This window comes from Lates calcarifer, linkage group LG24 (genome assembly GCF_001640805.2).
Source record: "Lates calcarifer isolate ASB-BC8 linkage group LG24, TLL_Latcal_v3, whole genome shotgun sequence".
NCBI classification, from domain to species: Eukaryota; Metazoa; Chordata; class Actinopteri; family Centropomidae; genus Lates; species Lates calcarifer.
Window position 1 is genome coordinate 8,690,283 of NC_066856.1, and position 24,402 is coordinate 8,714,684.

The 24,402-nt window shown below is 38.8% G+C and overlaps 3 protein-coding genes and 1 long non-coding RNA gene across 4 annotated transcripts in view; 2 read left to right on the plus strand and 2 right to left on the minus strand.

Moving 5' to 3' along the window:
* Positions 1-57: 57 nt before the first annotated feature.
* LOC108900775 (probable G-protein coupled receptor 141) lies at positions 58-2,515 on the minus strand. The gene is made up of 2 exons (XM_018701998.2): positions 2,234-2,515; positions 58-1,639 (listed from the first exon to the last, which is right to left on the minus strand). Exon 2 carries the CDS (start codon positions 1,636-1,638, stop codon positions 691-693), a length of 948 nt encoding a protein of 315 aa, XP_018557514.1. The 5' UTR covers position 1,639; positions 2,234-2,515; the 3' UTR covers positions 58-690.
* LOC108900776 (uncharacterized) lies at positions 1,313-9,195 on the plus strand. Its single transcript, XR_001963792.2, has 3 exons — positions 1,313-1,453; positions 8,853-8,963; positions 9,060-9,195. It is a non-coding gene; the product is annotated as an uncharacterized LOC108900776 (long non-coding RNA).
* pign (phosphatidylinositol glycan anchor biosynthesis, class N) lies at positions 4,627-17,070 on the minus strand. The gene is made up of 29 exons (XM_018701986.2): positions 16,529-17,070; positions 15,839-16,090; positions 15,511-15,632; positions 15,245-15,343; positions 14,861-14,967; positions 14,277-14,401; positions 14,026-14,156; positions 13,797-13,916; positions 13,654-13,694; positions 13,465-13,524; positions 13,142-13,234; positions 12,914-12,969; positions 12,463-12,541; positions 11,855-12,037; positions 11,585-11,724; positions 11,091-11,190; positions 10,872-10,964; positions 9,911-10,002; positions 9,030-9,135; positions 8,839-8,947; positions 8,518-8,620; positions 8,281-8,383; positions 7,581-7,667; positions 7,305-7,360; positions 6,756-6,831; positions 6,346-6,419; positions 6,028-6,070; positions 5,811-5,863; positions 4,627-5,637 (listed from the first exon to the last, which is right to left on the minus strand). Exons 2-29 carry the CDS (start codon positions 16,063-16,065, stop codon positions 5,514-5,516), a joined length of 2,802 nt encoding a protein of 933 aa, XP_018557502.1. The 5' UTR covers positions 16,066-16,090; positions 16,529-17,070; the 3' UTR covers positions 4,627-5,513.
* Positions 17,071-17,183: 113 nt separating this feature from the next.
* Positions 17,184-24,402, plus strand: part of relch (RAB11 binding and LisH domain, coiled-coil and HEAT repeat containing) — a 32,877-nt gene continuing 25,658 nt past the window's right edge. Inside the window, 2 exon segments of the mRNA XM_018701984.2 lie at positions 17,184-17,757; positions 24,024-24,113. Coding sequence (XP_018557500.1) covers positions 17,304-17,757; positions 24,024-24,113 — 544 coding nt within the window. The 5' untranslated portion in view covers positions 17,184-17,303.

Consider the following 24,402-nt stretch of genomic DNA (forward strand, 5'->3'; position numbering starts at 1 on the left):
GAAGGTAAGAGATCCAAGAGGTTTATGGTAATGTTTCACAAAATAATGGTAAAAAAGTAATGATTTTAGACATTTATTTCTCATTTCATCTATGAAGCTGCACACCTTGGCTACAGATTGGTGACAAATTAAAGAAAACCCCAATATAAAACCTCCAGAACAGCTTCAGTGGCAAAGATCCGACAAGAGTCTTTAACCCTCTTTAAGGGATATTAAGAGATATTCCCTCATTTGGTGTTTAGTGATGGGTGTTGGAGAATACTAACACCAAAATCTCCCCTAAGTGTTCAGCTGAGTTGAGATCTGTTTGTTCAATTTGTCACCTGTCTGTATGTACACATAAATTAAATGTTAGCAAATACAGTAATTTTACAGTGAAATACATTATATACCCTACACATATACCAATATACTGTACATATGTATACAGTATGCAAATATGTGCATCCATGATCTAACATTACAAATTTCAAGTTTTAAGCCTGTGCACCATCTACAAAGACCAATAGATGGCAAGAGTTTATTCATTGGTTTTGAGTTAAAGCAAAAGACAGTTTCTAGTCATGTATTCTTCAGATAGTATCCTTTTTTATATCCTTTTGTCTGCATTTATGGAGCTGCACCAAAACATTGACAAGCAATAAAGAATGGTTCTGTAAAATGAAGTTACAAAATAAAGTAAATACCCCCTCAAATAGTCTTTCCAAAGAAGCACATGTAGCAGTTTCTCCTCCCCAAGAAAGTGAGCATGTCCAAACAGTTAAAAGTGGTCAGGCTCAAGAACACCTCATTGATTCCCTGCAGACTCTGAATGTGTTCTAAGTAATGGAACCGAAACATGTGGTAAGGGATGAAGCAGACCACCATGATGAGGGCAAAGCACATGCTCTTCACCTGAGCCCCAAAGTCCTGCTGAGAGGTGCATCCCTGATGATGCTTCTTGCGTAAAACCCTCAGGACGTTGGCTTGGAAAGCCGTCAGCGCGGTGGCCACCACTACGATCAGTATGCTTATGATGTAATTGACCACCACGGCACTAGACTCTATGCTATCGCCAAAATTGAAGCAACGTGTTTTGTTTTCTGTGGTGCTGTTCATCTCACTGTTTTTGCCATAGGAAAAATGGATGATGCAAGGGACCGTGACAAGCACCACTATCCACACCACAGCACTGATGAGGAGCGCATGTATCCTCTGGAAAGAGGCCAGCTGCGCAGCTTTGTGGTAGAACGTCAGCAGGCGCATGATGAGGATGATCACATAGAAGATAAACGACATGTACATGTGGATGTGGATCATGCTGCTGACCACTTTACACCACCCAAGGCCCAGCTTCCATTCTCCAATCACATAATAGTAAATCCTGAAGGGCACGGTGACGAGAAAGATGAAGTGGGCGAAGATGAGGTTGAGTACAGCAATGGAGGTGGTGGACGAAGAGGCGGACTTCAAGGTATGCATCGTTAGGCTCAGGCTGATGGTACCACTAAGCAGAACCACAATGTTGATGACCAGGAGGACTGGATGGTACTCCTCAGTAACTTTACTGCTATTACTTGTGGTTTTGGTCTCAGAGGTTGTGCTCATCATAGCACTTATGGTTGAGGACAGCGTGCTAAGGGCTACAGTGGAAGTCATCCTAAACAGAGAAAAAGAGGGGGGAAGAGAGGAGATATGAGAGAAAGAAAGGAGGGAAATGGACAGAGAAAGTTGAAGAATTCGAGATATTGAAGGATGAATAGATCAGAATAGTGTTTATTAAAAACAAGAGAAACAGAAATAAGGAAATAACAGAGAGAGATTCACATCAATAAAAAATGGCTTACTTAACTTACTTCTAAAAACTCTTTTGACACACCACCACATTATATGTACATACTTTACAGACAGTATAATGAATGTGGCTAATATTTGAACAAATAATCTCAATCAACACATTAACCACAGTGTAGTTTTAGTGTGACATGTTATCATGCATGTTTTATGATTACTATTTCACATATTAACAGTTAAATAGGAAACAGTACTTGCAACAACAACAAACTATGTAATGCATCAAACACCTAAGTGAGTCTAAATCAAATGAAAAATTACAGCATTTAAATATTGTGACATTTCAAAGTAAAGACATTATTCACAGTTTAATTATGACCAAGAGAGCAATGCCATAAAGGAAACTGCAGCATGAATGAACACAAAGTCAAAACTAGAGTTTACCAATAAACTTACGTACCTTTTGGTCAAAGAACAACTGGCTGCCAACTGCTGTCGTGTGAGGAAATGGGGAATTAAAAGGTCCTCTGTTTTACATCACATTACCTCCATCAAAGCAGCGGTTACGTTTTTTTAATCATGTGTCTATGAGCACGGGAAAACTCTGTCTGAGAAGAGAATGTCTGCGCGTGTGCGTGTCCGTTTCTGCTTGGATGAATACGTATGTGTGTGTGTGTGTGTCTGTCTGTGTCTGTGTGAGTGAGAGAGAGAGAGAGAGAGAGATAGATTGAGCGCGGATGTGTGCAACTTTCTGTGGAAGTTAAGGTTGTGAAAATGTTAAGTATTGGTGTGTTAGTGTGCTGTCAGGAACCACAATAGTCCACTTGTGCATATTGTGTAGGGTGTGTGCGTGTGCACGTTTGTGTGTCTGAAACAGGAGGTAGTTGCGCATGCATGTGAACACAACCACAGAGCTAGTTGCTTCCTCTTTCTGGTCACCTCTCTACATGTGGCCGTTACTGTGCATCTGCATTATACACTAACATACATATCATTAAAATATGGTACTTTACACAGTGAATAGAGAATTGATTGATTAGAGGAAAGGGGTGGTTGGGTGCGTGGGTGCAGGTACCTATGGTACATCTTCATGCCTATGAAGATTATCATTAGATCTTACCTTTAACATCTATCCTGTAATGATGCATAATGAAACAATGACATACTCTCCTATCACAGAATCTGCATCTAAAAAAAAACATGCAGATTTGCTAGATGCAGATACACTATGTACCTACAACCGCTTCTGCATTTTAGCTGGGAATCCGAAGTGTCGCTTTTTACCATAGTAACCAGGTTCATTTAACTATTTTATATCTCTTATCATGTGAATTGTTTAGATGGCGTTCAAATAATTTAGAATGTATTCAGAGCAAACTTAATGTTTAAACCTAAAATATTCTGCAAAAGACTTTTGTCTTGTGTTCTGGGTTGTTAAAAACCTGCACTAACTGCACATCAAATCTTACTTAAATACTCCCATTAAAATATTGCCTCAGTATCAGTGATGCCAATACATTAAGTATCGTGGATAGCCAGTTGTTTGTCTCATGTTGTACATGTTTTAGTCAAAGTATTCAAAAGAGAAGAAGTGAGAGAGGATGTGGTGATGAGCTGTTGTTGTTGACAGATGTGTTAAACTCTTATGAACATCTTAGCATGCACTAAGTTATATAAGGCATGTAGTGCAACTCACAGCAGCACTGGTGAAAGGGTGACTTTGTAGACCTTTAAGTCTGAAATGGAGCTGAAAATTACGGACATATAAATTAATCATTGTCATATTGACAAAAAAAAAAAAAAAAAACCTCTGCATTTCCCAACAAGGTGGCGGGGTGGGGCAGGGTGGGTGGAGAAACATGTTTGGTCTGTACGTGCATGCAAGTCAACATTATTAATTTTTATCTTCTTCTGGCCACTAGGGACTTCAACTCTATGGGGTGCTAGGAGTTTTTCAAGTGCTGGTAGACTGCAGTTATTTAAGGGCATTAGGGGATTTCTGTTAACTTTCACAACTAGATTTTGTAAGGCTAGCTCAGGGCTACATCCACCTTGATGTTCAAACACTGGACACAACAACCATTCTGCCACATGGTTTAAATCTGTCTGAGGTTGTGCTTAGTACAACACATACTACCTGAGCACCCCGTGTCACTAAAATGTTACCATCTTACAATACTTGTATGATTATTTAAGTTGAAGTATAGGGTAATTGATCTAATGTATAATTTAAAACAAACAGGTCATCCTGCAAAAAGACATTACACACTATTTCATATTTATGCAACTTTGCATAAAAAAAAAACAGATGGGTCAGCGCCTCTGACTTGGAACAAGTATTATCTGTGGAAAATAGTGTTTCAGTGAATGATGAGCAGTGTGAAGGATATTGCATGAAGTCAACCTCTCTGGACGGTGTCCAAGAAGAAAACAGTTACTCACAAACTGGCCCAAAACCCAAAGATTAAACTTTACCAAAGAACATAAAAAGCCTGATAAATATTGGCAGCACATTCTTCAGTCAGATGCAAACAAAATCAGTTTGTTGGGTCAGGTGCAAAAAGTGTAGGGGAGATTACATTTATAGATGGCACTGTGAATGCAAGTTTTTATACCTAAATCTGAATGAAAAGGTGACTTCAAGTCTCAAGAATTTTAAAGCATCACAGTCAGCCCAAACAAACTACAAAAGTCTCACCAGAGTTTTTAAAGAAAAAAGTGAAACTTATTACCTGTATTAAGTATGTACTCTAAGCTGAATCCTATAGCACACATTTGGAGTGTTTTAAAGCTGAGGGCAGAGCAACAAAACCCCACATCAAAAAGCAGCTGAAAAGAATAATTTGTGAAGAATGACAGAACATTTTACAGTTTAATTAGTCGCATTTTTGTGTCTTTCACATCAATTTAGTGATATCAACCAGGGGTGTGTTCAGTTTTGTTTTATACAGATGTCTTTATTAACCTTCCTGTTTCTATTTCACTCCCAGTTTTATTGGTACATACCTCATCACAGTAAATTAAAATAACATCCCTTTTTTTTTTGTAAACAAGGATATGCTTTAGGCAGCTTCACAGGAAATAGTGTCACATACTCAAAGAGTTATTAAGTTACCCTTCTTTGGTGGATCATAAATCAGCTCGCCTGGCAAAAAAACTTTCACAGTCAAATATTCAAGTAGCCTTAGTCAGTTCATCAATGATTAATGCAACAACAATGTGCTTGAAACACAAACTGAGCGTACAAAAGAATACAGCTCCAACAGTACAAACTGTGCAAAAGTCTTAGGCCACTCTGAAATGTTATATTATTATATATTATTACATTTATTTAAGCTATTAGATAGGTTACTTTAAATTATTTATTAATTTGAGGAAGAAAGTATTTTTCTTGAGAATGTAAACCTGAAGAAATTTTCTGTGGTAGGCAGCCATGTCATTTTCTAGGGTAATCATGTGGTCAGTTCTTCAAGCAGTTCTGAGAAGAGGGTTTAAAGAATTTTATTAATAAGGACATATAAGACAGGGTTTCCAAAACTCTGAAACATTTTAGTGGTGTAAGAGTTTTGCACTATACTGTACAGTACAATATACCAAGTCCTAAAATAAAATCTATATCTTAGGTAAACAAATTGTGGTTTAATGAGACAAATGCTAAATTAGTAAGTATCTATAAAAGAAAGTCAAATAAATACTAAACATTTGGTTTAAGCAGCACGTGTGTATAATATTTATAATATTTAGGGAAAGTGCAGCTTGGGTCTCCTCCACAGGATAAGTCTTTGTGAAGTGAGTATGTGTGTGACCACACTTAGCAACATGAGGAAGATGGTCATTGACATCACTATCACATAGTGGCTAATGCTGCAAAAGACAAAGAAATAAGTTAAACATGTTTATGTATAAGTGTGTGCATTGCAAACACTATTAAAAACAGTGGCTGTAAAAGAGCACAAGGAAGGAGGGAGGGCAGTGTGTGCATATGAGCCAAGTTATGAATTAATATTTAGAGACCATGTATTTCCCAGTTCACTTACCTCGTGCCAATGTCCAACCAGCTGCCATAGTCCTGCACCAGGAAGAAAAAGTGCTGAGGAGAGGAGTGAGAGATTGAGTTAAAGTTAATTATTGTCTGAAGTTCACATCCAGTCTACACAACAGAAAAAAGCAGGAAAGAAAAATCTTTTGAGAAAGAACACCACAGTGCATCTTTAATCCAACCAGCACATTTAAAACTGACAAGAAATGCATTACCAGAGCCATCACATCAGAGATGACCAGGACTATGAGGAACAAACTGGAAAAGAAGAATAAAATATATAGAAAGAAGGAAAGCATTATAAGCAAGTAACAAGTTGTATTAACATTCACAACAACACATACTCTATCTACTTAATGTGCAGCACAGACAGTAGATTTACACCCTCTTCACACAGAACAAACCACAAGAGATGTAAGTCTATGAAGCAAATGGCTGTATCAGATTTTACATGTGCTCTATATAGTGTGACAAGTCACAAACACATCCTTCTGTTGGCAAGTGTCTGTTCAAAGGTTGCAGCAAGACATTACCTTCTTGATGAAAGCTGCGTTGCAACTTGGATGGTCTCAAATGTACACATTACTATTATGAAGGGAATAATAACCTGGAAGAACAAAGGACATTTTAAGGAAAAGATTTCATTAACAAGTCCAGAGAAATGTTATTAATTTAAAATGATGCTGCATTTTTCTGTCTATCAGGTAGCAGTAGTGGGCCATTACAAAAGCCATAGCTGCAGTGAGTCAATATAACAGAACAGAGGAGAGGAAGGTTAAAAATATTTTAGATTACATCCTAGATAGATGTATGAATACATTATGGCTAAGTACAGTCAGCGAGACTACTTCTCTTTCTTGGGAACTTATTTCTTGACCTTAAAGAGAGCTAAATAATGGAAAATGTGCTGATACACAGGATATAACATAGAAAGTGTTGGTACCTTCCACATCATCAGCCCTCCCATGATGAAGGGGTTGAAGACAGTCAGGAAACAATAAACTGATGCTGGGTCAAAACTAGGTTACAGGAGAAAGAAACAGGAAGTGACTGCAAATGACCATATCAGTACTACCAGAGTAGCTCTAGAATTACCAGAATCATTCAGAGCCTTGGAAATAGGTGACCTTCTTGATGGCCTTATTGAGTTTTATAAAGTAGACTGACATACTGTACATGGTGCAATGTAAACAACCTAACGTACAAGTAAGAAAGTGTAACTGCAAGGCCAGGCACTACACAAGAGACTAGCTGATCTAAACAATGCAAATAATGTCCAGACAGCATGACTCAGTCCTGTGTTTTCACAGATCACTTATTTCTTTCCTGTATTCAAATGATGCATTGCTTATATTTCTTTAGTACACATCACCAGGCTCAGGCCAGAAATTCACTTCACACACGCTGAACCATGTACAGCCACACACCCCCTCCCCCCACACAACTTCCTGCTATTTACCACACACAAAGACACAAATATCTATATACATACCTGTTAATGGAGGCTATGTTGCCTGTGCCAAAGAAAGCTGTTATTATAAAAAATACCTGAAAATTTATTAAGGAAAGAGATGCAGCAATGTTAAGCTAATCAGATCATTATTTGTCACTACACACTTCAAACATCAAACATTTTATTTATTACATTTTTTAAGTCATCATAATTGGATATAGTTTGCCCAGCACAACTTCCAAATAAACTGATACCAGTTAGGTATTTTTTGTGCTTTGGCCAATGTCGCTGTTCCAAATACTCAAAAGTGGATACAAAAAAATACGATCTTCTGATGTCATCCAACTTCAGTTGTCGAATCTTGGCGATGTCAATGTTTGCAGAGAAATCAATAGTGGAGAGCTGAAAGAAAAAAACACGCACAAAAGCATGCCCATACACATGCGACACACCCATTCACACATATGAAAAGACACACCCAAACACATGATGTTGATGATGTTAGATGTTTTGCACATTATGTAGAGCTTTATGTAAACCTACTTCACAGATTACAGGATGTTATCATGAGCATGGATTTTCTTGTTTGTTTGAACATTCAGAGTGGTTACAAAAATAGAGGCTCCATAAATATATATTTATTAAAAATATTATGTACATTATGTACCAAAATGTGAAAATGTGCCGATAAAAGATGACACAGACTGTACTGTACATGTCTGAAGGAAATTTGGTTGTTGCTGTGAAGCTGATAATACTGACCAACTTGAATCAGTGGTTGTTTTCCATTAAAAAATTAATAAAACTACTAAACTATGCTTAGAGAATCCAGTGTGTGTGAAATAGCAATAGATTTGATTCAAATATGATATAAGCCTGCGATGACTAGACACTCTGACATTTGAAATTTCCATCTTATTTTGTCATGTAGTTTATGTTGCTCCACTAAACACACAACTGGCATTGGCTAGAACAAGTTTGGAAACATATAAACACAAATACATAACGGCTCTACCTCTTGCCTGCCAGAGACACCCTGGGCAAGCATAGCTTCCTGTTCAATGTTGATCCACACAAACATCAACCATGACAACACAGGAGGGAACAAGGCCTCTGACCTAGGTGGGAGAGAGCACACACATCAGAAGTTTGATCTTTTTTTTTTTTACCTTTGCTGTGATGATAAAACTCGTGACAGGATTTAAACTGTTGTTGCAGCTGCCCGATGTGTGCATGTATTATTATGTCTTACCCAGTGCTGAGCAGTAGGTATGTGGCTGTGAGAGAGAGGAATATGCTGAGGAGCCGATGGAAAATTCGTGTAGAGCTCAATAATGGAACCAGCATAGAAGAGCCTGAGAAAAGAAAAGAGGAAAGAAATGGGTGCTAGGTCTTAGAGCTCTAAGGGCATACACTGCAGTGCAGGATTTGACATTTCAACTAAAATAATTTGATTTATATCTCAAATATCTGATCAATATTTAAAAACTGAACATAACAAATATATAGATATGGCAAAATTTGACTGATATAATCTTCCTCATGTTCCCTGTGCTCATTCACACCCACCTACCTAATGTGATCCAGCTGATGATCTGATTAAGAAGCGGCAGGCCCTGTTTTTGCTGCAGACTGGAGTGTGTGAGGGATGGCACGTACGCACACACAGCCACGTGAAACATCTGTAGAGTTTGACAGGTAATCATTTATTTTTAGGAAATTCAGTAACACAACCACACATGGCATGACATGTACTGTAGTTACCTGTGTAACAAACTGCTGTCTGTCACTAAGGTGCAGTGGCGTTCTCTGTCGTGATGACCAGAGGTAACAGACTGAAGTGAAGAGAGTGAGCAGACCTGCACATGTACTGAGCAAACAAAATATTTTACTTTATTGTTATGGATATGTTTATACATAAAGCTTAGTTTTGTACATGTATGTTGGACAAAGTTAATCTCAGTGTGATTCCATGTCTCTGACCACTCCAGCAATCAAATTTCCCATCGTCTTTTAGTAGAATAGATTATCTGTATCTGACTTTTTGTCCAGTTATTTAAAAGGGGATCTACATTGGTTTTACATATCATATTCAGGTTACATGTTATGAGAAGCTCTGTTAAGCTTGTGGAAGTGGTTGTATAATGGTTTCTGTGGCTGTGGATTTAGCTTTGCAAGGTCTGAGAACATAACACTGTTGATGGTTAAGATTTGGCTTTTTTTTTTCTTTTCTTTTTTTTTTTTTACAGAAAGCCTGTGTTTTCAAACTGCTACTAGGAAGTTTCAATTTATTGTGATGATTTGATCATATTCTGTTATCATTTTGCAGCCTTGGCTCAAAGTAAAGTCTATTTTAAAGCTGGCAATATAAGGTATTGGAGTTTAACAATCTAAACAAAAATATATGTGATTTTGCATACATGTGCCACATTTTAATATACATATATTGGTATGGGAAAATTATTCAGATTAATATCGTGATATTGATTCTGTATTCAAGCAAACAAATATCCTCAGTCTGTGACAACATTTAATATTTAAATATGGAGAGGCAATATATTTCCTTGTATTTGACTGACATGAATCTGGCTTTTGAGGTTTGGTAATCATTCTGATAAATGTAGGCAAATATAGGAAGTACTCACACCAGATGTATGTTAGGCTCTCTGCCCACAACAGGCATCAGGGGGAAAAGAGCCAAAAAAAGACAGCCAAGAAACCAGCTCAATGAGCGGAACTACATAGGGACAGAGACAAGAAGTTCATTTGGTTAGATGCTGTGTATTAATGTGACAGTAGACTAATGATAAAAAGTAAGTGCAAGGGAAGTCACAACATGTTCCACAACAAACCACTTTGTTTCATTAATTTTTGTGCATCATTGACAATTTAATACGTTATTTATACTCTTGTGGTGATCTATTTTTTTGGCTTGCTTATGGATATCAACAGATGTTTCAACAAAATTGCTGAAACACCTAAAATGCAGTTAAAGACAAATGTAACTACCGATTTTTTAAAGAAAAGAATCAAAAGATAAATGATTTCAGAACTGGGGCAGGGTTTGGAATAAGTGATTTGTCAAATCATATAATGACATTTGGTAATGTAAAATTTAAGAAGTTAGAATTAATTAAATAGACTTAATCATTAATCAAATGATTTAAAATTACCAGGATGGTGTGTATGCAAAAAGCCTAAAAGACATTACAGAAGTAATCTTTATTCCCTTATCTATTAAGTGAGGTTATTACACATTTGTGACACGTAGACTCAGATTCTGTCAGTGTCCTCCTTTATTCTTGATAATTGACTTAAAGATAAATCGTCCATGAAGCATCTAAAGGTCCATCAGTCAAGACTTATATGTGATTAGGAAATTTTGCTACTGTGTTTACAGGAAACTCCATCTCCTATTCCCAGACTTCCTGGAGACAAATCCTTTTCTATTCACCTTATCAGGTATGAAAATCAAAAATATTCAAATACCATGACTCTGGTGTATATGTACTTGTCCAGCTCTATTTATTTTCCATTTTCTCATACACAGATGTGTGTATTGCTCATTATACCATAACCATAGGAGATGATCTGTGACATAGTTACCTTGGCCTTGCCAAAAAGTCCTGACATGAAGGGCCAGATAGAGAGAATAGCCAGGCCCACAGTCAGCATGGCGCGATGGAAGAAACTCACCACCTGGGGGCAGCAAAGGTAAACACTCATCCACAGGAGAGAAACCTCACACTGCACATGATAAACCCTACACACTGTGAACAATTTATGGTCAGCTAGATGTACATTACAAGACATAAAAAAACCTACCAGTAGCTCGATTCCAAATGCCACCAGCACAAAATAGACAAAACATTTCCACAGTGGAAGAGAGGGAGCTGAATGAATCAAATCTGTTACCATTCCAGACCTAAAACAGATCATTAATGAGATTATTGTTCCTGTATTAAAATTAAGTAAAGAGAGAAAATTGCAAAGACTGTCCTTTTGTCCATTTACAGAGGAGAAACATGAATGATGTAACACCACTTCACAGGATATAATTAACACCTCACTACAGCTGTGCCAGACTCGCGTGAGCAAGTGTGTGTTTGGCAAATTAGCACCACCAAAGAAGTGCTATATTGATGATTGTGATCTCCTGATGTGTTGTGATATTTGCAGACATCCTGTGTCTGAGTGTGGTGTTTGAGAGAACAGCTTATAGGCATATGCATAGGTATGATTAGTTTGCAATGTATGTGCACAGATGGGTTTCATGTTTTTATTTATTTCACATTTCCTCAAATGTGTGAATTACTCACTCTTTAAGGACAGAGTACCATATAGGGACAGGCAGTAGGCAGTAAATATAGTAGGTAACAGGGCTCCTCTGGATGAGCAGAAACACAGTAATCACCACTGTCACACACATACACAGCTTTGCCAAGGTATGGCTGGGATCCTGCAAATCCACACAAGAACATTACCAAAACCATAAGTTAACAAAACATTCCATTTTCATTAGCTTGTTTTCATAGACAGAATCCCTAAAGGCAAACAAAGAGGAATTACTGTATAGTATATGCCCTGACCTGTTTGAGGAGACTGGGATGTCTGTTGAGGCTGGCATGAGTCTTCAGTATGACTAAGACAACATATGAGGTCCAGCCTACAAATCCCAGCACCACACTGCAACCCAGGAAGAACCTGTCATAGGTATGGTAGTAAACCAGGCCCTCCAGGGAATAGGATATCAGAGACTGGCACAGAGAGATCTGATAAGGGGAAATGAAAGGGAGTGCATTTAGTAAATAAAATGGAAGTTTCAGCAAAGAATGTAAAGCAGCAAAAAAGGAACCTTGGGAGGAAAGTGATCATTCAAGGTAGACATACTGTACATACAGGTTTGTTAATGCAGGCAGCATTTAACACCAGTTTAGCTAGTTCCACTGGTGTCAGGCATAACAATGACCAGCTTCTTACTGCAACATCAGCTGAGTATTACACTCTAATTTTCTGCAGCATTGGTGATTACATAGTTAATGAACACAGCTTTAGTGCTTCACATGTATACAGCAGGTTTAAACACCAGCTTAATGTACCAAAGTGCCCAAAATAAATCAAAAACTTGACTTAAGTTCCCTTGCACAGCTGTTAATTTACCTACAGTATAAGTGGCCCACTGTTCCCTGATACTCACAGCATCCTCATACTTCTCCAGCTGAATCAGTATTCTGGCCTTGTGGATGAATTCTGCTTGTTTTGACTCAGTCAGTAGTCTTGGAAAAGGAACAGACAAAGAAATAAAGACAGTGTGTGTGAAATTGCATTTGACTTGATTTGATGACGAGATAAAGTGTGCTTCACTCTGCCTTCATACGTACACAACCACAAAGGATAATATAAACAATGCATTACCCTTCTTAATATCTGCATAAGCCATCAATATAATACTATGAAAAATATATTTTCCTCTCTCAGTATCTTCTGTATCTGTTTAATGTTCTTGCTAAAACGTATTATTTAATCCACTCTCTCCACACTTTGTACATGATATGACAGTAAAGTGATAGTAGTGATTGTAAACATGTTGTCATGACAAGTAAATTCATGTTATTAACTCACTATTAGTCAAGGCTCGTTGTACTTACTGGTATGGGGTGAAGCGAAAAGACAAGGTTGTCTCCTTTTTCTGGGTCATTTTCATCTACAAAAAATATACATATATAGCTCAGTGATCATAGATTTAAATAACTCAATTATTGTACTGCCCAACACAATTTAGAACTTAAAATGACATGCTGTATAAAGCTAAGAGGTTACCAACAGTTACTGACTGACATACATGTCAGTAATAGCAGAGATGCATGTTGTCCTACCTTGAACTGCTCTAGTACTTGAATAGCATTAGTGTACATGTTCTCTGCCTTGAACAGGTCAGTGTTGTTGAGGTAGGGAAGAGGTAACACACCCTGAAGAGACACAAATACACATTAAGATGAATATATAGTCCTAAAAAACTGTATAGTTTGTTTGATGAACAAACTCAGAATTTCTATCAACTCACTGATTTTCACAACCACTGATATGTACTTCTATCTATTCATTACAACCTTGGTAATGCACCTTATGGTTACATTAGACTTTATTGGTTAAATAAATAAATAAAATCTTAATCTATCATCTTAATCTTTGAACTTACAACTGAGTTGACAGGAATAGGCACACCAATGAGAGAAGCCATGAGGGGAGCAATGTCAGCCTGCAGAAAACAACAATAAAAAGATTTCACTTCATTAGCTTTTTTCCGTTATATCGCTGCTTTCATACACTGAAAATTTAACAACAGTGATTAATGACTGTCACAGTAGTGCCAGGCCATAGGTCTTACCTGACCGACATCAACCCTACGGAGGTGCTCCAGATTCCAATCTGGGAGAAACAGTAGGGATTAGGAAAGGAATTGAATCAGGAAAGAAAGACAAGCTAAAAAAATAGTTTGAGAGACATTTAAGCATTTCATGAGTTCAGCACCTTGTAGGTATCCATCGTTGTACGGCTGGGGTTCAGTGACTCTCTGGGCATTATGTACTCCAGCTCCCCACACTATTAAGGGGGTGAGTGTTTCAGAGGGATGGCCTGCACCATGGGAACCTGCAGACACAAGACAACACACACAAATGGAAACATCCATACACTTCAATACATAAGGACTCCACTGAATTCACTTGCTGATTAAGAGTGATTTGATGAAGAGTCTTACCCCAGTTTGTCATGCCATGATCAGAGGTGAACACGTAGGCCGTTCTGCCATCATAATCAAAGAAGTCCTCTACTATAGACACCAGCTCAGCTACACCAGTGTCTACAAGACCAATATTGTCTAGGTACTCTCTAAAGACAAATACACAAACAAATACAGATACCACTATTTGACTGAATGCTATTTTGGATGAATATGATGATTTCATTTTATGTTATGTATAGTGCAGTCGAATCCAATATGTCTCTTACTGTGACATTGGTCTGTGAGCATGTCCATTTGTGTCGATGCCCAGCAGATGCAGGAAGAAGACATTTTTATCTTCCAGTAGACTGGCTCTCAGACTTGAGTTAGACTTTGCCAACTGAAAGAATGACTGTTACAGAAAGAAAAAAATACAGTTGGATTTATTCAAAAAAGCAATAATCAGATCCTCAGTGATAGTACCAAAGGAGTCTGTTGTTATTATACATTAACTCATTTACTAAAAAAGCATATAGCAGTGGCTTCACATTATCTTAAGTGATCCATGAAAATCCATTATTTGACCACAAACATTACATAAACATGACACTGGGAAAAAAGCAACCTAGCAACCTTGCTGCATTAAGTGACAATGAAGATGAACGTGAAACATGAACTTTACACAGACAAATACTGGCTTAGTTTCTGTAAAAGCTACTAACTCATATTTTCAGTGGCAGGTTAAGAGAGGTTGTGTTTAATCCAGTGCCGATGCAAGCCTGAAGAAAAAATGGCTGCTGAACAAAAATGTGCAAAAGGCAATTACCAACAGAATTATTCATCATTCTCATTAATATTTCTACTACCATACTTTGACTTGAGAGAACACCCAGCTGTCCAGCCTGGAGGCATCGGTAGAGGCAAAGTCCTCCTCCTGTGCTGGGTATGTGTAGGTGTACACATGATCTCCACTGGCACCTGGAAGACAGATATAAGGACATGGGATTTATTAGAAGGATTTTTTAAAACAGTTGCTCTGAAATATCTAAGCAGTAATGTGAGATTTAAAAAAAATGTCATGATAAAACTTTTTAATAAACTCATGTCATGTACTTTACATACATAAACGCGCCAGTAAGTCTGATTTTTGATTGTGATACAGACTTTATCTGTAACCTTTCGTATATATTGATTAGGCTTTTGTGTGTGTTTGTGTTGTTTGTGTGAGTGTGTGTGCATGTGTGTGATTGTGTACCTTTGGCAAACATAGGCAGAATATCAGGGCTGCCCCAGGACCAGGTGTGTCTGCTCTCATTAAACACAGAGTCAAACTCTACAGGATTCTCCTTCCAGCCTGAAAACACACATACAAAAAGGTCATTGCACTTGGAGTCACAAACAGATACAACAGTCACCCACACAGACACATCCAGAGGCAAACAACACAAGAGCAAAACACTCCCACTCATTAATCTTCCACATAGATTTTTATGTATTATTTATGCACAAATGTACACCTACCTTTAGCAACAGCACTAACATCCTCATAGAAGCCAGCGATGAGAGCAACATGACCAGGTCGAGACTCAGTGGGCACACGTGTGTGTGACACACCCCAGGTGCCCTTCTCCTCTAGAACACTCCTGATATTATAGAAACACACACAGACATATATACACAAACATCAGTTATTCAGGTGTTAGGAATGAATTGTGAAAAAAGACAGAGTATGACAGCAACACACACACACACACACAACTCTTTGCCAAAAATACTGCTTCCAGCACTGGATTAATTAACATACACACAAACACACCAAACTGAAGCTTCTTTGTATCAGTTTCCCAACCTCAGGTACGGGGCCCTGGATGACCCATTGGGGAGTAAGGTGAAGAGACTGTCTGCCCTGAGGCCATCAGCCACCACTAACACCAGTCTGGAGGCAGGTGGTGCCAGTGATGTAGCCTGGGGTGTCATGCCATGGACCAGGGGAGAGGTGAAGTAGATGTCAAAGATAGAAAGGAAGAAGACCACATGGACTGTCAGTCCAACCAGGAAGAACGTGATCATCCTCATTTTGGGTGTCAAAACCACGCAGGGCCTGCAAAACAACCAGGGTTGGGTTAAATGTGACCAAGGAGGAACAATTTTGTATCTGGAGTTGGAACTAGATAAGAACAGGAAGAGAAAGAGACAAAATAAAAATGATTGAGGCAAAAATGAAGTTATACAAGAGTTATACAGTCTAATTTTACATTTAGGTTAAAGAGGTTAGACCAAAGAGATGAAGTATTAGAAAGGTTCAGCATAATGAAGGCTTCTTAAGCCAAAGTATGTGTCATGTAAAGACTGCTTAAGGGCCAAAATAATCCGTCTGTCACCATATGCCAATTGCCAATGAGCAAAAATGACTTTAATAGTTATATCGATACACTTCAATGGTGCCCATTGCACCAACAGATTGACAGTTATTAAATATGTGTACAGTAGAGTGACTCAGAAAATGAGTTCCGTCTTTAGGCCATGAAATAAGTCTTACCTGTATGTAACGTCAGCGGAATCACACCATAAAACCGGAGGACACTGTCTCGCAGATGAATGAATGGGAGAGCAGAACTATCTACCACCATTTCATTAATTCACCTGTTAGACACACTAGTTAACGTACATTTTATCTTCGTAAAATTTATCAACCAATTATATATACAGAGGAGCAGACAGATTAAGGCTCTGTTTTACCAAACAAGATCAGCGTAATCTTTACGTGCGTGCTTTTACAAAACCAACCGCCCCTCTTTTAAGAAGATTAGTTCAAGAAATTCAGGTACCACAAGCATTCACTTCCTTGTTGTGACTGACGTTTGGCTCTGACGTGTGTACTTCGCAGCTGAATTGTGGGTATTGTAGTTAAAATATTAATTTCCCAGTGAGCGTTCTTTTGAAATTTACCTCTCTGAAAACGTTTTTGCTTTGAATTTTAATATCTTGTTGTCTGCGTCACAGTGCAATTTCATTGAAAATTGTTATATTTTGTGGTTCCTTGAAAATATATTAGCTGGCATAGGCTATGTGTTGTCTAATGTGCCCTGCCCAGTTTTCCTTTCTGTATCCATTATCCAATCATTTTATAGTATCCCACGAAAGAGGCGGGTTTATGGGAAAACGTCCCTAAGATTTGACCAATCATAGCTTCGCGTTCTTTCCTCTTGTCAAAGCCACCTACCAAACCTTAGCTAGCTTAATATCCATTCAGGAAGAAGCAGTTCTGATTAGCCTAGCTTGCTTGGATTGCTAAAAATCTATATAGTGCAAAAATGGCGTCGGTCAACCCGTTTAATCTCAGCGATTCCGAGGAAGAGGCTGAACGGCGCCCTAATGAAACAGTTGACACGGAGAGAAGCCCGAGTGACGGAGCGCCAGGGCCGCCACCAGGCAATCCTTTCTCCCCGCCTGCGGACGCTGAACCTCCGACGCTCCTGCTGTCTAGCAACCGGACGAGCCCCAGCGGTGAGGGCATCTCGTTCTCGGCCGCGGCCACCTCCGCTATGGCAGGCAGCGGCGAGACACGGGTATCAGTGGATGTCATTGCTGCCCAACTATTACGGGACCAATACATTCTGACGGCTTTGGAGTTTCACACCGAACTGTTGGAAGCAGGCAGGGAGCTCCCTAGGTTGAGGGATTATTTCTCCAACCCTGGCAACTTCGAGCGACAGAGCGGCACTCCGCCTGCAAAGGACCAGGTCCTCGGACCTGGAGGACCACTGAGTAAGTAACTGCTCCCAGGGCTAATCACATAATGTTAGCTGTCAGCTAGCTCTATCTTTAATGTTGCATTGTACTATATTAGCACACCAGCTAGCAACCATTAGCTTAAAACACTGGATTTGGAAACCAATCGATCAGGAGATATCCGCCTGCTGCACCTGCTCTCCCGGTCGAGGGCCGACAGCCAACAAAGCTGGTTTTGTGGGTCAGTTGTGTTGGATGACATACAGGCTGGAGCATCACAGGAGAATAAAATTGGGATTAGGCTACACTACATTATTAAGTTCCTTGCAAAAGATGAATTGTGAAGATGGATGCGTGATATTAGACGGGCCTGTGGTGATCTCCCTGGTGTTATTCAGCCCCGTTGGAAAATACCTGTTCCTCTTTTCTTTAGGCTACATGGATGTCAGAGGTCAGGATGAGCTACAGAAAAGGACAGAGAGAGACAAGACAAAAAGAGAAGGCTAGTGTAACTTGCGTTCTCAGTATTGTATTTAACTGTGGTCAAGCCAGGAAAGCTTAAATTTGACGAGAACACTACACAGAACAATAAAAGTAAAAATTTAGTGTTATGCTTAAGAGAAAACAGCATGGCATGATACATCCTGAATTTAGGAGTGTTATTTTAATGTTTTTTTTGCTTTGTATCAAATGCCAGTCCAGGGAGATAAAAAGTATTACTCTGGATTGCTGGTCAAAGGAGTATGATGTGTACCACCCCCATCAACTAACAGGACTGCCTTTATGGAATAACTTGGAGCATTATATGGTGGCTGAAATGTGTCTAGACCTATAAACAAACATGCCTTGCAAATGGTAAACATGATGATATCATAAGCCTCAAATAAATAAGCCTGCTAGGGAGCAGCAGGGGCAGTAGTACTATAAACTTCAACTTAACTGTGGCAAAGCACAGGAGCTTGGCATTGAAGGGAATATGAGTGGCAAAATCCTTTCTTGTGCCCCCATTTCAGTGGGTGAGTGGAGCAAATCTATTCACACTTAACATAGACCTGCAGTATAGGCACTATAAAGCTCCCTCTGGTCTGAAAGCAGCAAATTGGCTACATTCAAAGAGAGCTTGAAAGGGAAAAAAAACACACCATCAGGATATTTTGACTTATCATGAATGGAGCTTCCAAAAGCCATGTATAAGTGTTCGGGCATTATATGTGAATTGAAAGTAATAACATGTACCTTAACTGCACATTTTTTTAAAAAAAACTGGATCCTCTTATTGACTCCTAGTTTTTAATGGAAATGACTCAGCTTGATATTCTCTGTTTTAGCGATTGGATCTGCCTTGTCAAAGCTAGATATCTTAGAACCAGGAGATAAAGAATAGGAAGATTGTCAGTGACCCGAAATTGTTTGGATGGCAACACGTCAACCCTAAACAATCTGAGACACAAAAGCAGGAAGCACTATAGGCTGTGAATTGAATTGACTTCAGCCTACATCTCATGTTCAGTGATCTTATTTAATAGATCTTTACAAAGTCTTTCTCCCTTAACCTGCCACCAAAAAGCAAGGTATTTCATTTTTCGAATTAAGAAAATAAATCAGTGATTTCAAGCTATTTACAGTATGTCATGACAGTGGCACCACTGTTCTTTGTTTGTTTTTGCAGGCTGAGCAATAAGTCTAGATGATGAATTTTCATTGTATAAATATTTGGCAGTTTACCAGCTGAGAGAACAGAATTTAAATAAATGCTGAAGAAGGAGAAGATGTGGTTTTATAACTAGAATTCTCTTCCCTCATTTAGATGCAGTACCAATGGACAGGGACCTGATGTCTCAGGAGACTGTTGTATAGTCCTGAGTGTGGGTCTAGGCAACTGGCCTGAGGTAGCTTTAGCTGATAGCAACCAGTCAGATTCACTGAATTCATTGTCTGTCAGTATGAAACCTCACCCTGTCAAATTAAATACTAAGGTAGACTGACTTTCTGTATATGACTACAGCAATACACACAATGAACACACACATCTGTGTGTGTTAGTTATTAAGTGGTGTAGTTGTCTGCTGGTTGCATTATCATACAAACCCCCAAAAGGCTAAGAGCAAGAGCAGGGTAACAGAATAAATGTTTAATGATGGTGTCTTTGAAAAGCAAGACAGGACTTGACAGTTCTCCAGTGGTGGAACTGACAGGAAGGTCATGGAGGAACAGTAGTAACAGTCTTATCAGCTACTGATGAGAGCAAACTTTCATTAAAAAAGAAATCCTGGAGGAAGCTGAAAAGTCAAATCTAACATATACAGACAGAAATACATGAAGCAGCTGATGAGAGTTGAGAGGCGAGAAAGCAATGGACACAGCCTAAGGCCATGTCACTCTTCTTTCCAGCATAATCTGACAGCCAAGACCTCATGTGATCACTGGAATGAGATTTTGTTCCTTATGTTGGAAGGGCAGGATTCCCCTGTTGCACTGCAACATTAAGATGTACTAGTTGAATAGTTGTTGAAGAGGGTGGGATACTGATAGAGTAACTGATGTCTTCTGTTGTTGACAGAGTAACTAGCTGTTCAGACAATACCCATATGTTTTGTCAACCATTAGCAACACATTCAATACCTTGCCTTTGACATGTGTTTCTAAAGAATTGTACACCTGTTATGGCCCTACAAAAGAAACCACCTTCACAGTACCTTTAATGTTGGAATAAACTCAGGGTGCAGAATGATATTCCTTCTGAAGGTCTTGAAAGGATGCATGGTGTAGCATATGATTAATTGGATTGTGTAACACATTGTGACACAGCACAGCTTGATAACCCTCACAGTTAGGCAGTCAAAAGCATGATACAAGAAATTACACATTATCTGGTGAGTATGATGATAATTTGTTTGGCTGAGGTGTGCTTAGCCCATGTAGCCAAATATCTGAAATGTCTATAAACATTTCAGATATTTGGCAAGAGATTAGATTCTTTTGCCCAGTTCAAATGTCCATGCATGTATTTTCTTATCCTGACCAAAAGCAAAATACAACGGTGCAGCCTTCAGCTGACCAACCACAAGTGTCACTGATGTGATCATTATGAATACACAACCATTGTAAGCACCTGATTTCACCGAGCATATGCATGTATAATGACTGTCTTACAAGCTGCATTGTATCAGCAGCTGTTGCTCTACGCCACATGACACAGCATGGCATCTCTCACCACTTTGCTAATTTGCAGCAAGGAAGCATGAATAATTCTCTCTCCATCCCTCATTGGCTAGTCAGGTAGTCATTTGCTCATGTGATGTGCAGAACTTACAGGGTACAACACAAGTCACTTAAATGACCATATGCAAAATTAACAGTAAGCTGCCACATCTAAAAGGTATGTGTGAATTGCCATGTAGGATGTAATACGGGATGCCAGAAAGTGACCAAGTGACCATATAATCTCGGGACTAGAAAGTTGATTTGTAGTTGCAGCCATCTACCATCTGCTGCTTTAGTAGCATCACATGATAAATTCTAGGTTTGGTTATTTATGTGCTCTCCTGTTGCATATCAGTAAATTTGGCACAGTGGCAATCCAGGTCAACCTCAGGGCAAACAGGACAGCACAGTTAAGGTTTATAACATAAGTTACACCAGTTCATCTGATCAAGATTCAGAGATAGTCATTGTCAGCCTTTGGAAACAAGCCTGCCATTTGTACCTGTCCTGTAGTAGTACTGCTTATTATCTGGCCCAAAATCACATCAATCTTTTTTCCCCTGTTTTCCCTCACTTTATAACGTTTCTCTATCATTTCTTCTGTTGGGGTCAGGGAGTTGGTATTTTGTGAGAAGGTGATTAATGATATAGTTGGAGTGTTGGCCAGGCTCCATGTCGTTCTGGACCGGCTCCTACTGGCTGCCTCTTTATAACTGTGCCTTAAATTAAGCTGTGTGTGTGTATGCAAATGCAGGTGTTTTTCTTATCAGTTTATATTCTGGGCTTATTCAATGTTACTTTTCATTAAGTATATTTTCAGAATCAAGATATTGTGAGATAAATATGTGCCTGCCTGTGCATCCTTAAAAATATGTGCCCCATTGTGTCATCCCATTTATATAGCAGCATTCTAAAAAGCGGACATTTTTGCCAAAACAACCCCTCCGATTGAAATAAAAGCTTTGTTGGATACCTGCTAACCACCAATCCACTCTTGTCTCTTTGTCTGCATTTATATCAGCCCTTTTTAATGTATCTCTTTGTTCTGTCTAAACTCTTGCACCTCTCTCCATCCCCAATTTATCTGCTTTGTTTATTGTATTTGTCAAAGCAGCAAAACTATTCTCTTCCATATCCCTAAAAAGCTCTCAACAGTTTTTGTGAGGTTTTTTTTTTTTAATTGCAAGCTAGCAGAGAGATAGAGACCTCCTTCATTCAGCACACTGATAAAGGCTCATTTGTGACGAGTGATTGAATGTGAGATGGTGACACTCAAGAGCACAGAGAGAGAGGGAGGCTGTGCATGGATTTGTGTCTGTGTGTATAACACAACCTGCCTGGCAGGAGTGCAGTGAAGAGGTGACAGTCTGGAGTGTCAGATCCATCACAGACCAGACAATATATGCCACAGGCACAGAACTAAAAGGTCAGCCAGGGAGAAATACTTGTTTTTTGCAAATTAGGCACACATACGAAAGACATCTGTGCATTCTTTTGCACATTGGGAGGTTATAGGCTTTTTTTTCTCTCACACACACATGCATACAAGCACACTATTATCCACTGAACATTCTCACACATTATCGGGAAGTAATGACAGTTGGAAGACTTCTCTGTGGGGGAAAAAGGATTAGCCTGACGTTAGCAGGAAAAAACAATTACTCACACAGAATCAGAGCCAGTGAAACACCATCACTGTACAGTCACAGGACTAAGAATGTGTGTGTCTTGTGTAGCTACATGGTCACACATTTGAATACACACACACATATGTTGGTCTCTGACATGCATGCTAAAAAATAATATTACATAAGCATCTACTCCATATGTTTTTCAGCCCATATTTAAGGTTGCTGGTATTTGTGTCAAGCATTATGTAATCACATAGGCACATGCACACACTAGTTTTCCTTTGGCATTCTCCTTTAAGTTTCCCTTGCTCTAAGTATCAAAGCAATATTTATTTTTTTATTTTTTTTTTAAAGGTCTAGGTCATTTGAATAACACCAAGTAATAATCTACTCCAAGGACAGTTTTACAAAAGAAAGGAAAATTGATAGTGTGGGTTTGTAAGGCAAACAGGCATTAATATGAATCATCATAGACAGACAAAACCCAGAAAACTCAAGGTCACTAATAGATGTCAGCTAATTCATAAAGACCCAGTGGTTCATTTTTAAACAGTTTTTTTTTTCTTAAGTGACCTAAAAAACAATTATCTCATCCTGCAATGTGTATTTCCGCTCTAGGTTAAATACTAAATCATAATATCCATTTCTGCACCAACAATGATTTTGCCAGATCAAAATTATTTCTTGATTATCACCTTAGTTATTCACTCAGTCACAGCTCCTTAGTTTTGATAAAACTGCCTGTAACGCTAACAAGACCACATGCTACATTTGGCTTGACCTTTTGCTGTACCTTGATATCAGAGAACAAATAAGCCAATCTCATACTTGTATTGCACTGGAAGGAAAGCTTACACCACTGGCTAAGCTACCAGACCAGTCCAGCTAAGTGAAATAGGAGTACAAGTATGCTTATGTATCAGCTTTATCTGTTCGTTGAGAGAACAATACTTTTGGCACTCTTGTACTTAGATGTAAGATTGTTGTTTTGTGGTATTAGTCTGGAAATGGACATTTCCACTAAATAAAGGTCTCAGCAAAGTTGACATTTTATGATTGATTTGTTTTTCCCCATGTGCAGTGAGTCAAATTTTTCTTGGCTGAAGTATAACCTTCCCACACAGTTTTTAAAGGTCTCTGCTTTTAGCTGAATTTAATAAAGTTTCCATCTGTTCTTTACAAGGGTGGCCTAGTGGTTAGTCACCATCCTTTAACTCAAGCTTGGTGTCAGCATGCTTCCAGCTTGGTTAAGAGTTCATCAGGAAAGTACTGAATCCCTACCGCAGTGTGGCTACTGTTGTGTAGCAGAGTTCCCCTCTGAAGGGACAGGGTCTGTAAATCAATTCTTGAGGATCAGTGCATTGTCACCTTTTAAAGCTTTGTGAGCTGCTTGACAGTGGACTCATCGAACTGTGAGGTCATGTTATTGTACACTTGTCTCACTGGTGTCTCTGTGTTTCTGTTCAGATCGAGCAGGCAGCATCAGCACCTTGGACTCCTTGGACTTTGCCCGTTACTCAGATGACGGCAACCGAGAGTCAGATGAGCGAGTGGCAGGTAAGATGAACTGCACTGTCAGGGCTAAAAAGTGAGAGACCCCGACTTACCTTGAGGTAATCCAAGATGGACAAAAATCAGGACTGAAAAAGAAGTGGCATAGAAATAAAACAAATAACACCTGACAGCTGTGTCAAAGAGTGACAAAGTGATGTCAGTGTAATCCAAGCTATCATAAAATTTATTTTTTAAAGTATATTTTTAAACTTATCTGATGTCAGAATCCACCAAAAACAACAGTTACATTGTTCATATTCACAGAATCATAATGTGTTGCTGTAGAGTTTTA

What these genes read in the sequence shown, in the direction of transcription:
- LOC108900775 (XM_018701998.2), bottom strand. Translation starts at nt 1,638, where the DNA reads ATGACTTCCACTGTAGCCCTTAGCACGCTGTCCTCAACCATAAGTGCT.
- pign (XM_018701986.2), bottom strand. Translation starts at nt 16,065, where the DNA reads ATGAGGATGATCACGTTCTTCCTGGTTGGACTGACAGTCCATGTGGTC. An exon ending in TCATGGCATGACAAACTGGG is followed by an intron (nt 13,917 to 14,025) that starts GTAAGACTCTTC and finishes TTGTGTCTGCAG; the next exon opens with GTTCCCATGGTGCAGGCCAT. An exon ending in GACTTTTTGGCAAGGCCAAG is followed by an intron (nt 10,003 to 10,871) that starts GTAACTATGTCA and finishes GTCCCTATGTAG; the next exon opens with TTCCGCTCATTGAGCTGGTT.